The sequence below is a fragment of the Chiloscyllium punctatum genome, chromosome 1 (assembly GCF_047496795.1).
Source record: "Chiloscyllium punctatum isolate Juve2018m chromosome 1, sChiPun1.3, whole genome shotgun sequence".
NCBI lineage: Eukaryota > Metazoa > Chordata > Chondrichthyes > Orectolobiformes > Hemiscylliidae > Chiloscyllium > Chiloscyllium punctatum.
In genome coordinates this window covers 97608092-97629133 of record NC_092739.1, presented here as the reverse complement: position 1 = coordinate 97629133, position 21042 = coordinate 97608092, and the positions used below count along the sequence as shown (strand labels likewise).

The 21042-nt window shown below is 39.2% G+C and overlaps 1 protein-coding gene across 7 annotated transcripts in view; it reads right to left on the bottom strand.

The window, feature by feature from the left end:
• Positions 1–21042, bottom strand: part of plpp1a (phospholipid phosphatase 1a) — a 91858-nt gene that overhangs the window by 33696 nt on the left and 37120 nt on the right. The window contains exons 2-5 of one of the 7 annotated variants that reach the window (XM_072571601.1): positions 16963–17029; positions 13400–13480; positions 10521–10672; positions 5662–5942 (exon numbers count right to left, since the gene is read on the bottom strand). In XM_072571601.1, the coding sequence (XP_072427702.1) occupies positions 5662–5942; positions 10521–10643 (404 nt within the window). In that variant the 5' untranslated portion in view covers positions 10644–10672; positions 13400–13480; positions 16963–17029. Of the gene's footprint in view, positions 1–5661; positions 5943–10520; positions 10673–10756; positions 10785–13399; positions 13481–16962; positions 17030–19971; positions 20127–21042 lie in introns of those variants that run through there. The other 6 variants (XM_072571607.1, XM_072571608.1, XM_072571610.1 and 3 more) reach the window with 6 other exon arrangements.

Sequence of the window (21042 nt, the reverse complement as noted above, 5' to 3'; positions counted from 1 at the left end):
ATGCTGGAGATCAGAGTCAAGAGAACTAGGAGAAAGTGATGAAGGGCTTATGCCTGAAACATCGATTCTCCTACTCCTCCTTGTCCACACATTCATATTTAACTATTTTAGTGACTACCATTCAGCTCCAACAAGACTGCCTGCTCACCTGCAAACTCAGGCCAGCAGAAAGAGGGCAAACAAAAACAAAGAAATCAGAGTTAACTCTGAGGGAGGTCTGAGGAAGTGTCACTCAACCTGAAACATTAACTCTGATTTCTCTTCACTGATGCTGCCAGACCTTCTGAGCTTTTCCAGCAATTTCTGTTTTTGTTTCTGATTTACAGCATCCGTAGTTCTTCGATTTTCAGAAAGGAGGCAAAACCTTAGATGACACCTGAAGAGTGAAAAGCTGAGTGGGTTTCTGGGCAGGATTCATTCAGCCACTTTTTCAAAAGGAAAAGGAATAAGGAAAAACACACAGTGTTTCCAATTCATCGCCCAGTGGCCCATTACACAAAGAACTGGCAAAGATAAATGGGAGAAAGGAAAGAAAATAAGATCAACAAATCAAGTCATGTTTTAGAACATAGAACATTCCAGCGCAGTACAGGCCCTTTGGCCCTCAATGTTGCACCGATCTGTGAAACCAATCTGAAGCCTATCTTACCCACAAAATTCCATTTTCATCCATATGTCTATCCAACGTCCTTAAAGTTGGCGGGTCTACTATTGTTGCAAACAGTATGTTCCACACCCCTACGCTATGACCCCTCATGTTAGCCATCATTATCAGAGGAAAAAGGCTGTCACTGTCCACCCTATCTAACCCTCTGATTATCTTATACGTCTCGATTAAGTCACCTCTGTTCTTCTCTCTAACAAAAACATCCTCAAGTCCCACAGCCTTTCCTCATAAGAACTTGCCTCCATACCAGGCAACATCCGAGTAAATCTCCTCTGAACCCTTTTCAAAGCTTCCACATCCTTCCTATCATGTAGTGACCAGAGTTGTACACAATACTCCAAGTGCAGCCACACCAGAGGTTTGTCCAGCTGCAACATGACTTTGTGGCTCCGAAACTCAATCCCTCTACCAATAAAAGTTAACACACCATATGCCTTCTTAAAAACCCTATCAAACCGGGTGGCAACTTTCAGGGATCTATGTACATGGACACGGAGATCTCTCTGCTCATCTGTACTATGAAGAATCATACCATTTGCCCAGTATTCTGTATTCCTGTTGCTCCTTCCAAAGTGAATTACGTTATGCTTTTTCTGCGTTAAACTCCATTTGCCACCTCAAAGCGCAGCTCTGCAGCTTAGCTTTGTCCCTTTGTAACCTGCAACATCCTTCAGCACTAGCCACAATTCCACCAACCTTATGGTCACCCGCAAATTTACTAACCCATCTTTTCTATTTTCTTAAGTTATAGAACAAAACATTGATTAAAATGTAACTTTTCAGCCAATTTTCCCATTTTCCAGTTCCATTGATTTCCAGTCCACCTGCGGATGAACCAGGAGCTTTAAACAATCAAATTTAAAGCCCAGAAGAAGCGGAAATATTGTTTTAATTCATTCATAGGATGTGGACATCCCTGGCTGGGTCAGAACTTTATTGCCAGTCTCTAGTTGCCCTTGAGAATGTGATGGTGATCAGTCTTCTTGACCTGCTATAGCCCTTGTGTTGTAAAAACACTCACAATGCTATTAGGGAGGGAATTCCAGGATTCTGACCCAGTACAATTGCAGAACAAAAAGTGCTTCTTTAAAACTTGGCAATTTGATCCCCATTATAGTAATTGTTGTTTAAATACAAACCTTCTGCAAATTTCTTTTCCATTTCTGTGTTTTCCAAAGCCTTTGCTGTTTGACAGATTTATTGAAGGAGTTCGTCCAATCATCTCATGCAATGAATTATACTTGCCTCAGGAACTTCTGTCATTACCATTACTTTCTGAACTTTTATTCTGCTATTTGGCAAAAGTGTATAAGTTTGTAATTCTATGCGTGTTTGACTTCACGAGAAAAGCATGCAGCTTACTTCAACTCATCAAAGGTCACAAGATGAGTTGGCAAGTCTTCACTGAATAGGTTCATGGCTTTCTGGCCAAACTATATAAAGCCAAAGCCAAAGACTGTTTAGTAACTGGCTGTAGCAGTCTGTCTTGTGCATTGCAATGAGGATAGAAACCAGCTAAGGGATTAAGGTATTCTTAGTCATCTGCTATTTATTTTCAAAGACAAGTGCCAATAAATCAGGTAATATAATGTCTATAATTTTTACATCAAGTCATCTGTTGAAAACAAAATACCTAGATTTCTATTTCTCATGGAGAATCATTACCTTAAGTGAATAAATAATTAATTTTGCATATTTTAAATGCAACTGAATAGGTTTCACCCTCATCGTAAATGTTTCAACTCAGTTGTTTATGCAACAAAAATGCACAAGCAATTGTTTGCCACAGTTAACACTGGCTTTCAAAAAGACTATTTGAGATCTATAAATATCCAATTCATCTGTTTTAATTAGAATGAAGCATTTCAGACACAAATCTATGGCCAACAATCATAGCAATAGTGAACATTCACTGGCAGTTTTTTTCAGAGAACTATGTGTTTTAGTGAATGTGAATGTGGGTCAATGTCTGTTTTGCTGGGAATGGAGTAGCCATCTGTTAAACACTATCCTATTTTGCATCACGTTGAAACGTACACCTCATTTTTTGGCCTTGTTTCCTTTTTTGAAGAATGCAGAATGCGTAATATAAAATGTCATGCCTATAATTTGCCTATTACTAGCATCTCCAAGTACTATTCAAGTAAGACTCTTCCATGTAATATGATGCAAAGTGTTTTTACCATTATGTGCTTTTCCTTGCTAGTATAAAATGAGTTTTATGCTCTTTTCCCATAGAGCGGGATTAATATCAATTCTATGCTTGCATATGCCTCATTGAAAACTGTGGAGTTTAGCCCAACAAGCCTTTTTCCCATGAGTTAAAAATCAGAATCATGGATAACAAACATCCAAACAGATGTTACTTGCTGCAAGAGTGAGAATTTTTACATTGCAAACCCCAATCTCATCAAACTGAAATCTATCTCACTTTACAATCATCTGAAACAGGTGTTAACTTGTAAAATGTCAAGCGATTTATTTACTGCTCTTCCAGTTATACTCATTTCTCATGTTGAGCTATTCATCAAATTCTATAATTCCATTCTGCTTTCTGGAGTGCATCAAACCCCTGGTCCCTGCAGTAAAAGCACAAAGTAAAACATCATGAGGCCTGAAGCTGGGCCAAGTCTTTGCTGCCTGCAGCCGACTCACCAGGGTAGGAAGATGTTGGCTTAGAGATACCTTCCATCCAGAGCACCTCCAGGAATTACACCAAATTCTGAGCTCATGTTGCAGTAGCTGATCAGCAACTATCAATAGCCTACAGGCACCACATGGTATTATTCTTTTCTGACTTTAATGATGCATTCTCAATGCTGAGTTTTTCCTACAAGGCGCACATATTGAGAGGTTGGACAAAGCGACTAACAAGCCCTTCTATCCATAGAGATCAATCCTTCTGGTCTTATTGGGCTCTCTAACTGGGCGTATGCACTCTATCTGCAAGCAAAACCTCAGAGCTGAAAACAACTTTATGAAATTGGATCAAACGTTCATTAAACACTTGGAAACTATTATGGTGTGGTATTTTAAACTTCAATTTACGATAAATATGGAGTAATTGATTAATTGGATCTCAAGTTCAGGATATTAGAATTCCATGAAATTATTAGCATAGCACTGAGTCTCAGGATCCTGATACACATGAAAAGCCTTATTAGGAAACGGGACAATATAATTTTCTAAGTGATCCAACAGGCTGAGTTCCAAACAAGTCTCTTCAAAGAGTGTTATACTTTCCAAATTGGAACACCGTCACCTGCAAAACATTGTGTTCATACTAGCTGTCCACCTATCCCTACAATAGGCAGGAGAGGATCAGAGGAGTGTGATGCTGCTCCTTTAACCAGATCATGTCGTCCTTGGTTCCTTTTTCAGAGCAGTTGTAAAGACACATGTTTCAGGGTGTCTAGGTTTGAAGGGATTTAGGGCCAGTTTGATTATAGCTAATAGATACTGAGTCAGGTAAAAGGTTTTCAAGTTTAAAAAAAACACTGGTACATTGAAAGGGGAGTGTCCAGTTCTCCCAGCTCAGCTTTACTCTGGTTTGGTTTGGTTTTAGCAAGCAGTCAGTTGAGAAGCTGCTGCACCCAAAGTAGCAGGTCCATGTTGATCCTCCCTCTCTCTGACATCTCTCCAGTAAGACCCTATGTTTGATTTTACCTTTTTTGCCAAGGAGTGTTTATGGGGATTGTTGCAAGTATTTGGAACAGCATCATTAAATTGGGATGATCTGTTGGGTTTTTGGACAGGTTAAGTTACTCTACATTCTGTTCTCTTTTCTTTGTGTTTCATTCAGTTATCTTGCAAATAAATTCTATTTTGCTTAAAACTAAGTGGTTGGGCCAGCTGGAATATCTACTATACAACTGCTTAAAACAACTAGCAAACTTAGGGTCTGGGCTTTTTTCTTGAAATGCTTTGAGGGGTCCGGCCTGGTCCATAACAGGAGTGAGATGTAAAATCTAAATTGCTGAGCAAACTAACTCAACACATAGGATGCATGGAGTATCAGTAATTGGAGTGCCAGAACTTGTTATGATATTCAAATTGGGTTCCCACAATGCAGTTGCACAGTCAAGTGATAATCTAAATTAGTCCTTAGTGTAATTTTCAACGCACTTGGGATTGTTCTGCAAGCACTACCTGACCATGAAATCATACCTAACTGTCGACATTATGTCCTGAGTTTTGCAGGCATTGAATATGGCTAGCACTCTATTACAAACAGCCAAAGGGACATGCTGTTTGGTAGGATCTGCCAGTTGATGAGTCATTTGGCCAATATCCCTGGATTTTCACTGGCACTAAAATTTAAGTACCACAATACTTATTTGTATGGTAGCCTTAGCTCACATCAAGTCCTGTTCACTCATCATCTTTCTCCCTGATGACCTCTTAGTCAAGCTGTGCCTTAGCTTCAAAGTCACATCTTTCTTTTACATCTATCTATAGCCTCGCCTGTTCTACATCTCTGTTCAATCCTTCAAACATCTGCCCTCCTCTAATTCTGGCCCCTTGAATACCCACATTTAATGGCTCCAATGTGCATACCTTGAGCTGCTAACATCCATCCTACTCCAGAATTCCTTTCTGAAACCTATCCAACAATCTCTGTTTCACTAGTTAAGACTCTCTGCAGAAGTGTGACCATGTCTTTGGTCATCCATCCTATTATCTCCAAATCCCCAATATCTCCAAAATCTCAATATTCCCAGAAAAGTCATGTGAATGTGAAAATGTTACTTTTACTCTCTACATGGTTGCTACCAGACTTGCTAGGCTTTCCAGTACTTCCTGTTTTATTTCTAATGTCTCCATAATGTCAAATTTTGCTTTATAATATTCAGTTGCATGCCTTGCACATTTGATAGTTTAAAATATTATTCTCTATAATGTAAGAAGTTTGTAACATAATGAGCAGCAGATTAAAGGTACTGCCCATTGGTTGTACAGCTGTACAATTCATATCCAGCTAACGTCTTACTTACCGTGCTTCTATGGACATCTTTGGGTCACCCAGACATGTGAATTCATCTATGTATCCCAAATCACAGTTGATTTTCGCCCAGTCGGGTTTGCAAACATCAAGAAAGTGAGGCCGAAGTCGACCAATGGAATACTTGGCAATGTCGGTCAGGGACTGATTTGCTGCAGCCCCAAACAAAAATGTACCTATGGCTTTGTAAAGAGTGGCTAAGTAGGAATTTCTAACAAAGGAGTTTGAGTACAAACGGTTCCAATGAACCGAAGCTATCTCTCCCACGATTATCTGCAACAGAGAAAAGCAGGGCATCAGATCTGCATAGGACATAATGAATACACATAATTGACAAAACATGCACATTGCCACAAATAGGTCAGCAAAGGTAATCACAGGGAAAAGAAGCAAAAGCAAAATGAAATCACATTTTATCAGATTCAATATTTTGAATTATGATTAATTGTGGAAGCTGACTTTTATCCCACTAGAAGTGAAACTTTGAGTGGTGCTCATGTGTACAGTGTTCCTTCTTTGATATACTGCAGTTTTCAAACTGTAACTAAGACTGATATTTGTGAAGGCTACTCATTAATTCAGAAGCAGTGTTTCAATACCCAGACAATCACAACGTGAGGAGAACTGCAGGTTTGCTGCAGGCTGCTCCCACCTCTGGCAATGACAGCTACCACATCATTGAATTTCTCTATCACCAAATTGCTCAAAGACACAACTACAAAATCAGTGAATAATAAACTAAACAAAGACCTAAGGCTGAATCTCTTCAACATGAAAAATTTTAAATTTGTCACAAATATACCTGGGTATCAAACTTATTTGCAAAAGAAAATCCTGGGGCATGCTCCCTGTTAACAGGCTATCTCCCAGGCTCCAATTTTGAATGTTGAGCAGCTTGTGAAGGTATGGGGGGGAAATTGAGTGAATGTAATTGCAAGATCAGTAGGCAGCCTTCACTGTACTTGCACTGTGGATATTGCTGATGTGCCTTGGACGGAAGATAGGTGGACAAAAAAGGATTAGAGTGGCTGGAGGAAACAGCAACCACTTGCTCACCAGCAAGTGTCATCCTTCCTGCAGTCCCTAGGAAACTGGAGGAAATTGCAAGCATACATCTGATGAAGACCACCTCAGGTTTGTCAATTTGTATCCTTTTGTGCGTAAATTCAAATTATTTGTCTCAGTTCTCTGACCTGCTGCTGTGTATGTGCCTCTGCTACTTGGTTAGCTAGAGACCCAACAGGGGAGTGAGGTTTCAGCCATTACAATCAATTACGCTGGAAACGTGGTGTAAAATGGCCGCTGATGAGCCCTAAATGGCTTTCTGCTGCTGCTGAGCGAGATTGCTGAATCAGAACTGAAACCACCTTTGGGAAAAGAGCAAGGAGACATCGTTGAGCCAGATCGCCATGATTTTTCCCATGGCCTCACTGTTGAACATGCCATGCGTTCCTGGGTCCATTCCCCATAACACGCATAGTATTTCTAATATTTGTCCTTCGAAAGTAAGGCATCAGTTGGATTAGTCATGGAATATTCACCATAAGGCACAATTCCCAAAAGACCAGAATCCTAGTGGACGTCAGGGCTTCTGACATCAAGCGCATGGTCTACACGATCAAGAAGGACTATCTTTCCATTCATGGCATCTGGCCGTAACAAATGTGCAAATGCCATGATCCAGGCAGTATCCATGATGAGTTTATTATGTAACAGCCCATGGTATCTGCACAAGGCAAGGATTCACACAGACTGGCCAGGATTGCTGATGGAAGACCTAGTCTCTCCTCCCCAGTCAGGGCTGTTAACAAGCTTGAACAGCAACAAATGTTACAGACCAGTGCAGAACATGGTTCAAGGAATGCAAAATGTTCCAATATCAAAAGAATTATGCACAGCAGAGTCCAATGGCCCACAAGGAGCACAGTGTGAAGAGTAGGAGACTGATGAACTGACAATAGATGAAGCCACATCAGGACCTGGCCTTTCAACTATTTGAGGAAGCTTGGTGCTTTTAGACAATGTAGAAGCTCTCTCTCTTCCTTCTTTTCCACTGAATCCCAGGCATAGATCACTAAGTACTGCAAGTTGACTTGTAATTTGTGACAGCAGATTGCAGGGGTCACTGAGCAGTGAAAAGCCCATCTTCAAGACTCCTTTGAACCAATCCTCTAACTTGGTCAATCAAGCAAATGTCACACTTGTACAAGTTGAATAACCACAATACGGCCATGGTAACAAAGAGGATATAGTATAGAACACTTGGATACAGCCAAATAATTTTAAGATCAAATTCTACCATAAATCAAATTGTAAAATGTGTTAAAAAATTTTGAATTATGGACCCAGAACAGAGAAAGAACTGAGGAACCTACTGCTTCGTTGATGTTATCTGTCACAATATGTGGTTGACCTTTAATGCCTTCTGAATTAGGCGAGCAAGGTCAAAAACAAATCCAACATAATCCATGAAAACATTGAGTCACCTTGTGTTTGCTAGGGTAATAAACTAGCATAACTTGATATTGTTAGATAGCCTTGAATTGGGTACAGCATGTTATTACAATATTACATGCTATTCAGTAACAAGTAAAAGTGCAGCACTTGCTAAAATTGTTTTACAGCAGAGAATAAAATGTGACAATTCAAGAATTTCATGTCTTTTTGACATGACGTATTGTGCATATAACTAAAATACATTGTTCAGAGATTAGAAATGAATAAACAGGTTTTACTCCAGAATTACATAAAGCACCAAATCAGAGACTCACAGAGAGCTCTAAGAAAATATTTTTTGTTCCTTGAGGCAGAAAATTCTTGCTGAATTGTTTAGAAAATTGATCTAGTGAGTTGCTGAGCCAATGATCCAGGGCAAGACAAAGTAAAATCTTCACAAACATTCCTCAAAAATTTGGCCAAAGTCAGAAATCTCACGACATCAGTCCAACTGGTTAATTTGAAATCACAAGCTTTTAGAGCACTGCTCCTTCATCAAGGCAGCATTGAGGTTATTAACTGGAGAGCAGCTTGCTACCAAAGTGGTAACTACTTGTCCATGAAACCATATGTGCCTTCATTCCAAATATTTTATTGTTGAGGTAGACAGCAGCAGACAAAAAGAGAGCAAGAAGCAAATCCTATGTCCCGGAATTCCACTACAGCATGTCTTGCAGCACTTGTCCAAAGATCTGCAGGTCCAAAATCAGCCTGTCCAGTTGCATGAAGACCCATGGCAGAAACTCATGACCCAGAGTGGACACTATCCTTAAATCAAGAATAACGGATGAAACCAACAAATAACTTAAAAAGCTTCATTAATTAAACCCTTTTTCTTGAAGAAAGTGCTCTTTTAAAAAGATATTAGCCAAATTCAAGAGTTGAGTTTAAAGCAAAATCGCAAAGCTTAAGAAGCTATTTTAGAAATTGCAATGAAGTCAGAATATATGTACAAAGTTAATACAACACCAGGTTATAGTCCAACAGGTTTATTTGGAAACACACTAGCTTTCGGAGCGTTGCTCCTTCATCAGGTGGTTGTACAAGGAACAGCTCCCCGAAAGCTAATGCTTCCAAATAAACTTGTTGGACTACAACCTGGTATTGTGTGATTTTTAACTTTGTACATTCCAGTCAAACACCGGCATCTCCAAATCAAAAATATATGTAGGCCTTCTGTCCATTGTCAGTAGTCTTCTGACCTCAGTCTACATATGTGGGTCAGGACCATTTATGTATTTTAGCCAACACTAGGGATATTTATAATGCCAATTACGATCTTAGTTGGCCTGTGGTCCCACCTGAAGATTTATAAAGTATCATTTCCAAAGGAAATTGGTCTTTAAAGTTACCCCCCTCGTGTAACCAATAGCAACATTAGGTACAAAGGATGCACAGGTGTCCATTGTGTCTAGTCTGCGATAGCGGAAAGGAAACACAACATATAAATGTATTCATTCTTTTCATGACAAGCTCAGGCATACTTAAGCAGACAATAGTACGTCCAACATCACTTCCAGCAGAAAATGTCATAAATGATGGCAAGGGGCAAGTGCTCACAAGAAGCTAATTCATCCAATTTTCCTTCTCCACTTCCTGGTTTGCTAACATAATGGGATAGGAAACTCAAGGATATTGTCTTCTGTCTTGAAAACACTGCTTTCTGTTCTTTCTCTCCTAAAGGTACTGATAATCTCAAGTACAAAGTTGGCAATTCAGTAGTTCAATAGTTTTTTGCAAGCATTACAATTGCTTTTCTGTAAAATGACTATCAATAGCTGATTCCATCTTACTGAGTGCTAACAAAGTCTAATCTGACATGCACAGTTATAGTTTACTGCAGTAGTCAGTCGTCACTTTAGTCTTACTGGACCATTAAAGAGACAGAGAGCGCGATAACTGGTGATGGATTAACCTGAGGATCACCATGCCTCAGGTGAGGAGAGATGGTGAGGAGAGTCCTTCATGGTAACCCCAGCCAACGTAGGAATTAAACCCATGTTGTTGGCGTCACTTGTATCATAAACCAGCTGTCCAGTCAACTGAGCTAACTGAGCTCCCCCTCTTCCCCAGGAATCACTGGATATTGACTGCAGCAATAAGGCAAACTTCAAGTCCTACACTCAGCACTGGCTGGGAATTTAACCATGGGCTTACTTGATGGACAGTTAAGTATTGGCTGAAATTTCTATTTACCCACAAATTCATTCAAGCAATGACTAAAGTAAAGTCAAATAGGCCATAAGTTTTCCTTAGTGTGACTGATGGACACATCAGTGACGAAGCAACAGAATTTGCAACAGGCAAATAAAAGCGATACAGTGAATTGCATCAAGTAAAAATAAGTTGACTTACTACAAGCAGAATAAATGGAATAAATATGCCACCTAATAACTGGTAGGGTATGGTGTCTTCTTTGTATGGGTACTTGATAGTTTCATCATTACAGTAAAATCCTCGTCTGAATGGTGAATGCATCGGTGTAAGAATTGCAAAGGGCAATCCAGCTAGCGAAAGCAATAAAAAAAACCAGACTGTCAGTATAACCAGATACTGTGTGAATTGCTCAATGATTGATGTCAAAATATTACCTGATTGAATGACTTGTCTAGCTCCAAACTACAGGTTAAAACAGAAGAAAATAAAAAGACATTAAATTGAGTGGTCACAGCACATTGTCATCTCAGGGTGATTGTCCACTTAGAAGGCACATAATCATTAGTGCTGCATAGAAATGTAGAAATCACTAGAGATGTGAAACATTGGCTCAGTGGTTAGCACTGCTGCCTCACAGCACCAGGGACACAGGTTAGATTCCAGTCTGTGAGGAGTTTGCACCTTCTCCCCATGTCTGTGTGGGTTTCCTCTGGGTGCTCTGGTTTCCTCCCACAATCCAAAAATGTGCAGATTAGGTGGATTGGCCATGCTAAATTGCCCCATATGTCCATAGAGTGCAGGCTTGGTGGGTTAGCCATGGTAAATGCAGGATTACAGGGATAGAGTGGAGGGGGCTGGGTCTTGTGGGATGCTCTTCAGAGAGTTGGTGAAGACCCAATGGGCCAAATGACCTCTTTTCATACTGTAGTGATTCTATGTCTGCTGCCACATAGCTGCCAACCATTTTTGGACACAAGAGTATGTCCAACATCACTTCCAGCAGAAAATGTCATAAATGATGGCAAGGGGCAAGTGCTCACAAGAAGCTAATTCATCCAATTTTCCTTCTCCACTTCCTGGTTTGCTAACATAATGGGATAGGAAACTCAAGGATATTGTCTTCTGTCTTGAAAACACTGCTTTCTGTTCTTTCTCTCCTAAAGGTACTGATAATCTCAAGTACAAAGTTGGCAATTCAGTAGTTCAATAGTTTTTTGCAAGCATTACAATTGCTTTTCTGTAAAATGACTATCAATAGCTGATTCCATCTTGCTGAGTGCTAACAAAGTCTAATCTGACATGCACAGTTAAATTTTACTGCAGGAGTCAGTCATCACTTTAGTCTTACTGGACCATAGGGCTGCTCTCTCATTAGAGAGACAGAGAGCGCGATAACTGGTGATGGATTAACCTGAGGATCACCATGCCTCAGGTGAGGAGAGATGGTGAGGAGAGTCCTTCATGGTAACCCCAGCCAGCGCAGGAATTAAACCCATGTTGTTGGCGTCACATTGTATCATAAACCAGCTGTCCAGTGGAGAGTACAAAAAAAGGTAAAAGTCACAGCTTTCAAAAAGCAGCGAAACAGAACTAGAACGAACAATCAAAAATTTTAAATGGATGTCAATACACACTCTTTGGATCATTGACAGCTGATCATTTTAACAACCTACCATAAACTTGAACTTTACGATTACTTGAGATACAACTCCCTCAGTTCAAACATAGAAGGTTTCTCGGGAAGTTAAATCTATTGAAGCTACTTATTTCTGTCCAGCTTTCTCCTTTGATTTGTACTGGGAGACAGTTCCAAGTTTTTATCCTCCATAGTCATGTAGCATACTGCTACTCTCATACAGAGAATGGCCAATTGGGTGATAGACTAAAAGGTTTCCAGCACCTGTGAATGGTACTGTAATATGGAGGAAAGGTTGAGAATGGCAGAAAGAAATGTTATTAGATATGTTAAACAAAGGTTTTTGATTCCACTTGATATATTCTTGCAAATGTCATGAAGTACTGCTATTGTCAAAGGGAATTATGCTGTGGGAGTCCATTCAAACAGATGTATGGACAATTGTGCAGGACCCCTGGGATATATGTACTAAGTCTCACTTGGTATTCTTTGTACACAAAACTCCACATCAGGAGTTCCAACTTATGGAACTGAGCCTCATCATAATGTCGTAAAACAAAGGTCAGAGTAATCAGATTTTCATATAAATTCTTTCTGAACATGGACTTGAAATGATAACTGAGATGATAACCTGCCAGTGATAAACATTAATGTCTATACTTTTGGCAGAATGTTATACAAATCATTTCTTTTTTAAAAAAAGGCATGAATTATCTCTGTATTGTGTGAAGATTAAACAGTGTAACAATTTAAATATATTTATTTCAATTATCAGGTTTTTTTCAAACAAATTCCCAACTGCATGTTTGGTGTTCAGTTAACATTTATTTTACAACAGAGGAGAAGCAAGAATTAGCAAAATATCATGATGAAAATATCTTCAAAATGGTTGTGAGACTTACCAAGAGAGAAAATTCTGGAAATGCTCTCCAGAAATTAAATATTGAAACAGGATTTTATGCAGAAAAGCTATGAATAAAATTAGGTTTTATAACTGCTGCCATGACCCACCATCAATATCCTCTGGGCCTGTTTGTTCAGTGTCGTAACTCGTCTTAACTGGACTTCTAACAATGTAATACTGCCAACAGCAGGAAGGGTGATAAAAGGAAAATCTTCTTGATTATTCTCATCTCGTCCATTGCCTCATCACTGCTGATAATGCAGAAATAATTGCACTCATGAGGCAGCATTTTCTCCTAGAATTTGTAGCTTGGCTTCCAAGTTTCTTAACACGTGTCAATTGCTTCTGCATTTTTAAAAATTTTAAAAGGGAGCCCACGTACACTAAAATTCCTCCACCAACATGAATCAACTGGGCCTGCTGAGTGCTTGACAAGTGAAGGGAGCAGGCAATAGAACAGTTACCTGTGATGGCGAAGGGAATTTCTATCTGCGCTCAGATATTTCCAGAAAATATTCATACCATAAAGCCATTTACCTTTTGATCTTTTTTCCTCCTGTTCAGATTTGCAAGGAGGTAGTTTCAAAGTGATGGGTTAACAGCTTTTCTGGACAAACACTGCAAAAGTGATTAAGGAACTAAGTTCAGGGAAAATTAGGTTTTATGAAGTCAATGGTCTCATGACATCACACAAATATCTGCATTAGAGAACTTCAATGCAAATAATTGTCAGATCATTCTATCTGGACCAAAAAAGAATGCATTCAAGTACTTTTTTTAAATAGCAAAAATCTGGGAAAATTGGAGACCAAAAGAGATTCAAGGACACAAGGTTATTAAAATGCAGTCAGCAGGTATGGCAGCATCTACGGTGAGAGAGGCAAAGTTAACATTTCGAGTCCAGTATGACTTCTTCAGATTTTGACTTAGTGTTGTATTGTGTTTACTTTAGATAAATATAGTGTCATGCATGTTATTAAGTCCAACATAGATGATCTGTATCATTGCAGGGAACAATACTGAGAGAAGTTGAGGGAGGAAAAGATTCTGGTGTTATGCACCAATGACTAAATTTTCATGACCAAACTGTAGCTAAAGCTGGGCTCTATGAACTAATAAAGCCTTTTAATCTAATTCAAAAGATTTAATACTGGACAGATCATAGTTCCCCAATGCAGTCTGACCTATGAGAGTGGTCATTAGCTTAATCAAGATCAGTTACTCAGATACGCTCAAAGGCCTTAGTCTGTCTATTTTATAGTATTATAGATTTTGAAGTAATCTGGTAAGATCCATACACAGTATTCTAAATGTGGTTGAACCAAAGTCTTGTAAAATTTTAAGATGACTTGCCAGCTCTTATACTCAATACCCCGTCTGATGAAGGCAAGCAAACCATAAGCCTTCTTAACCACTCCACCTGTGCAGCAACCTTCAGGGTACAATGGACCTGCATTCCCAGATCTCTCTACTCATTAACGTTTCCCAAGGCTCTTCTGTTTACAGTATAGTTCGCTTTAGAACTAGACTTCCCAAATGCATCATTACACATTTGCCTGGATTGAACTCCATCCGCCACTTCTCCACCCAATTCGCCAGCCTATCTGTATTCTTTGACAAACCCTATGCTTTCTGCTGCTCCACCAATCTTCATGTCATCTCCAAACTTGCTAATCATACTACAGTGCCCTCTTCTAGATCATTTATATATATTACAAACAACAGTGGTCCCAATACTGACCCCCTGTGGAACACCACTGGTCACCTTTCTCTATTTCGAGAAACTCCCTTCAACTACTACTCTCTGTCTCCTGTTGCTCAAGCAGTTCTCTATCCACCTGGCTAGAACACCTTGCACACCACGTGATTTCACTTTCTCTATTCGTTTACCATGGGATACCTTATCAAATGCCTTACTAAAGTCCATGTATATGACATCTACAGTCCTTCTTTCATCTATAACCTTCGTCACTTCCTCAAAGAACTCTATTAAGTTGATAAGGCACAATTTCCCCGCACAAAACCATGTTGCCCATCACTGATAAGCCTATCCAGACCTCTGACACTAAGTGTATCCCAGTCAATGTTGGGAAAATTAAAATCTCCCATCACCACCACCCTGTTGCCTCTACATCTTTCCATAATTTGTTTACCTATTTGTTTATCTACCTCACGCTCACTGTTGAGTAGCCTGTAGTACAGCCCCAACAATGTAACTGTACCCTTCTTATTTCTCAGCTCTACCCATAAGGCCTCACTGCTCAAGCCCTCCATTGTGTCCTCCTTTAGCACAGCTGTGATATCATCCCTGACTAGCAATGCAACTCCTCCCCACCCTTCTCTCCCTATCCTGTCTGAAGCATCTATATCCTGGAACATTCAGTTGCCAATCATGCCCTTCCTTCAACCAGGTCTCTGTGATTGCAATAACGTCATACTCCAAGGCACCAATCCAAGCCCCAGGTTCGTGTGTCTTATCGATTATACTTTTTGAATTAAAGTATATGCACCAGTTCTTTTGTGTTCATCTGCTCTCTGCCTACTCTTCCCCTTGGTAATGCTAACTTCATGATCTTTACAGTCTCTAGTTTCCACCTCATTGTCTAGTAGTCTTTCTCTTCTGGTTCCCAGCCCCCTACCACATTAGTTTAAAACCTCCACAATAGCAGTAGCAAAAACTCCCTCAAGAACATTAGTTTCAGTCTGGTTCAGGTGTAGACCATCCAATTTGTAATAGTCCCACCTGCCCCAGAACTGGTCCCAAAGTTCCACAAATCTGAACCCCTGTCACTTATACTATCCTTCAAGCCACATGTTCATCCTGCCTATTCTTTCATTTCTATGCTGGCTACCACATGGCACTGGTAGCAATCCCGAGATCACTACTTTTGAGGTCCTCCTCTTAAACTACAAAATAAATAGCAAGTTTATAAAATATTTAAAAATACAGATCCAATCACTATTAACAGATTATTCAATTTTAATTGATTGGGGAGGGCAGGGATCTGAAGTTTAAACACTGTCAGAGTAAGAGCAGATGGAAGACTGGACAGGTGTTCCTTTCCTCAAGCAAACATCTGCATGCATTGCCAGCTAGCGTGGTAGGTGGTAATTCTCTATGTCTTCAGGAGTTGTAATACAGTTCAGGATTTGTAGCTGTAATACAGATCATATTTTGAGAACACTTCATCCAAGTGATCTCCAAGTGGATGCAAATTAATAACAAGAGGAGGATGGGGAGGAGTCTTTCAGAATATCTTTTGCTTCATTGTACCCAGAGTTTTCACTTCTCCCAGGAGATTACATGCTTGTGAAAATAATGGCTTAAGTTGGTTTAGCCATGATGATCCAGTCAGCACGGCACTGCTAGGCATGATAACGAGTCGTTCCTTTCCTCATCATTGAGGTAGTATGTTTATAAATAGATTCTGCTCTAAAATTTCACATGGCAATGTTAGAATATATATTGCAGCATTAAATTGCCCCAAACTAATGTAATTAAAGGATATTTATTTCTTGTAATAATTTAAGCAGGAAGCAGCAAATGACAGCAACACTGACGTCAAGGTAAGAGGTTAGGTTCATTTGTCAGGCGTAAATGTAGTGTAATAGATAATGGGTTTGGATGTGATATTCTTCGGAGGGTCAGTGTGGACTTGGTGGGCTGAAGGCCACACTGTAGGGATTCTAAGATTCTAAGAATTGAACTGACAATGTTATTGACATAAATCACTGAAAATACAGAAGACTTTTGTTCTACCACTTTTATCACCTAGATAGCAGCAGTTTTGCTCCCTATGGTTGGTATAGGGGAATCACATATCTGCTTTACTTCAATTTGAAAGGTCCCAGGTTCCTGCCATGAATTATGTGGATGAACAGGTTGATTCTCAGGCTGCATCAGTTTGGACATATGGGACAGGACTATTCCATGAGGTAACTGGATTTGGAATGCAGAACATTACCACCAACTACATTCAAGTTGTGTTCGCTTTCATTTTGCAGCAATATTCCAAATGCTTTGTGAGTAACCCAAAGTTTCAAAATTCTGTGGTTTACTTTCATTGCTCGGTGACGTATTATATGTACAATTTGCTTACCAGAAATTGGCAGTCATGTTTTCATCATACCACCATTATTGTGGTTTTCTGTATTCCGGAAGTAAACCTGTAAACAATGGAATTGCTGCTCTATAATTTTTCAGGAACTAAAGCCACAACTCAACTCTATAAAGATGATCTACACAGATTCTGCTGCATATGGCTGTGCTAAATGCACTTCATCACTTTGCGACAGTTACTATTTTATTCCCTCTTTGAAACAAAACCAAAAATTGCACAAAAAAGATTAACAATGGAACTGTTGACCACAGAAGAGCCAAAATGTGTTTGTGATTTTCAAAAAGCAAAACCACAATCACTAAGCAGCTAGTTGTGTTTCAATTTGCCAATTGTTTACAATTTGTACTAATGTGTGAAATAGGAACATATGTAGAAGCCTGTAATTCCTGAAGAAGGGCTCATGCCCGAAATGTTGATTCTCCTGTTCCTTGGATGCTGCCTGACCTGCTGCGCTTTTCCAGCAACACATTTTCAGCTCTGATCTCCAGCATCTGCAGTCCTCACTTTCTCCTTTCTCCTCATATGTAGAAGCAGACCAGTTCCCCTCTCAAGTCTGCTCCACTATCCAATAAGATCACGGCTGATCTATTTGTGTTCCCACATTTTCAGCTACCGATCTACGCAACAACCCCGATTCCCTTGCCTAACAAGTATCCATCCACCTCTCTCTTAAAAGTATTAAATGACCCTGCCTCCACCACCTTCTGAGGCAGACAGCTGTAAAATCTCTTCCAAACAGAACAGTTTCAAAGAAAACTCTGAAGGAGGAACTCAGAAAGCAAGCCAAATTGTTTCTCCCTCTCCTGTGCTCTTTAATCTCTGCAAAAAAGATGGCAACTTAGTCAGCAAAACATTTTCGAAGTTGTCTGCTAAGAAGTTGAAATGCTACTGGATTAAAGAGTTATCCAATGGAACTAATGCAACAGAAGAGAATGTTCAGGCAGGAATAAACTGCAAGAAGCTGCAATCAAACTGACTTTCAAATTCACAGATGACTTGTTATTTTAATGTCATGTTTTATCCACAGAACTAAAGGAACGGTGAAATGAGAAATCAGGACATAGAAAATTAATCAAAGACCCCTGTCATAAAGTAATGTTTCCAGCACCTCATTGAGATCTCCAAAGAAAAGATTATTCCTTCAACCAACATCAAAGCAGTAAAATGGTCACCAGTTCAACAAGTTTTACTTGATCAATTCCTAAGAATCACCTTAAAATAAGACTCTTACTCCACATTATATTTAGAAGCAATGAGTTGGATCAAATAACTTTCCATCAGCATGTACAAATGCAGTGAAAGTAGCATCAACATGGATGAGAGATTATAAACGTTAAATCTACAGTGCCTGTCTACAATACAAAATTGTCTTTTCTTTTCAAAAAAAAGGACATGATGCTTGTATTGTAGCATGACTAATGGCACAAGCAATCACTATTACAAGTGTGTATAGTGATTTCCTATCTTTGTGTGCTGATGCAAGAGTAACTCTGAGTGATGAACATTTTACCAACAATGAACTTCATTCCTACAATAAAAATAATCTTTCTGATGTATCAGTATTTAAAAGTCAAATAATGTTAGTCTGTGAAATAGTTCTGCATCCATGGAATACAGGATTAACTTTAAAAGTTTCTTTCAGTTGAAATGCAGTTACAATCTTCAAATTATAAACAGGAATCATCTGCTGTACCGTGAGCACCACTCATATTATTTTTGCACATCATGTGTGAATTTTAGCTGCAACCATTCTGCTTTTATGAGATCAATAAAAGTATAAATATTAATATTTATAACATTCACTTTGCCAATCTCAGATATTCAGACACCACCAAACTTGGTGATATGCATTAGTTTGATAGCAAGCTGCATCTTGTGGGCCCTGAACAGTTTTTGCATCCTCAGTTTCACTGAGACTCAAGGCTTCAATATTTCCCCATCCTTATCTTTCCATTCAACCAGGAGGGGGGCATGCTGACTTAACAGCAGCAGTCAATGCTGCGCTATAACTGACAGGCAGGGACACAGTTACTGTGTCCAATACAGCATTTCAGCCCTAAGGCTTGGAATTCTCCAGCACCACTAGGATTTTAGCTGGGAAATGGCAATGGAAATAGGAGTAATGAGGGAAGACTGATGTCATCAGAAGCTGAGATTTAAACTAGCAACACTTGAGTTGATCTGCACTGTTCTAGTGTGGGAGCTGGGTGCAAACCAGTTCTTTTCAGTGATTACTTAAGAATGGAATATTCTTCTCTAGAAGGATCTGAAACACTCAGCTCAAATATCATCCTGTTCCAAGACTAGTTGACATTGTACGGAAGAGTACAAAAAAGCTAAAAGAATCAGACATAGCAGTGTTGATTAGTTGCAGTAATAATTTGGCACACAATGAATAAAATATAATAACATTGAAGCAAGCCAGTACCTGAATGTGTACTGTTGACATATTCAAAAGATCAAAGTATTCATAAGCAAAATAGAATACAGTCAGTAGCCAGGCACATAAAACTGCAACAAACAAAATCCTACTTTTTAAATAACAATTTTATTTTAATTATTCCATTAGGTATTGCCTGACCCTCAAAATCACTCATCACATTGCATAAACCTTATAGGTTTGTAGCATTGAAGAAAACCATTCAACCCAAGGGATCTGTACCTGCTTTTTCTTGTGCAATCCATAGACTAGACCCACAGATGCACCACCTCCCCATCACCTAATATTGGTAATAGCTGTTTATTTAGTAGTAACAGGCTGAAATACAGTATTAGTGAAAATCCATTGTATAAGTTTTTGATTACGTTTAAAATATTAAATTTGGCTAAGATTAAAATTGATGAAGAAAATATAGAAAGGAATAAAAAGCAGGTTTGATTCTAAGCAAACCAGTAGGCCATGTCAGCACCATTCACTCCCATTCACTCGTCTATCAAGAGTTTTAAGGGGCAACATCGATTGTTCCACAGATAGTTTGAGCTACTTACAAATGATATGGGCAGTGAAAACCCCACTGTATACAGCACAGTGGAAGTGACGGTACTATTCTTGAATGGGTACTTGATGCTTTCATCATCACAATAAAAACCTCTTTGAAATGGTTTTACTTTGAACAAATTTATAACGCCCATTGGCAAACCAGCTGTAGGGAAGGAAGACAAAGAAGCTTTTAAGTGCACCTTCAACTGACAAACTTTACAAGAGTTAACAGTCACAAATTCTGTTTCCAGGAATTTCAAAGTACAAAACAGTCCACTTGTCAGATTTTGACTCAATTCTGAATTAAAGACTTAAGTAAACAGATTTTTGTGCTTAATTCACAGACACAGAACACTTAATTTACAACAGCATTATATGTCCTTGCTTCAGTTTTTGTCAAATAGGTTTAGGATTAGCAATTCTGTGTTTACTACAAATTGAGTAGCCACATATTTGTTTCATACCAAAATGGAAATTCTATTTGTTTTCTCATGACACGAACTTAAATTAATTGTTGTAGTATTGACGTTCATTCAAGACTTTTAACTTTCATGACTGATCTCAGACTGCTATTTGGTAAGTCTCATTTTGGTGAATTTATTTGGGGCAGCACGGTGGCAACAGTGGTTAGCACTGTTGCCTCACAGCGCCAGAGACCTGGGTTCAATTCCCACCTCAGGCGACTCTCTCTGTGAGGTGTTTGCACATTCTCCCCGTGTCTCCGTGGGTTTCCTCCGGGTGCTCCAGTTTCCTCCCACAATACAAAATTGTGTAGGTTAGGTGAATTGGCCATGCTAAATTGTCCGTAGTGTTAGGTATAGGGGAATGGGTCTGGGTGGGTTGCACTTCGGCTACTCGGTGTGGACTTGTTGGGCCGAAGGGCCTGTTTCCATGCTGTAAGTAATCTAATCTATTTCGTTTGATTAGCAACAAACATCAGTGTGAATCGATTAGAAAAGTAATAACAGGTATATCAGTTCAGATAAATTGTTATATTTACCTCATCATTAAAAGGATTTTTAATGTCATTTAATTTACTTTGCACTTCTAGTACCATGTAATACAAAACAGGGACTGAA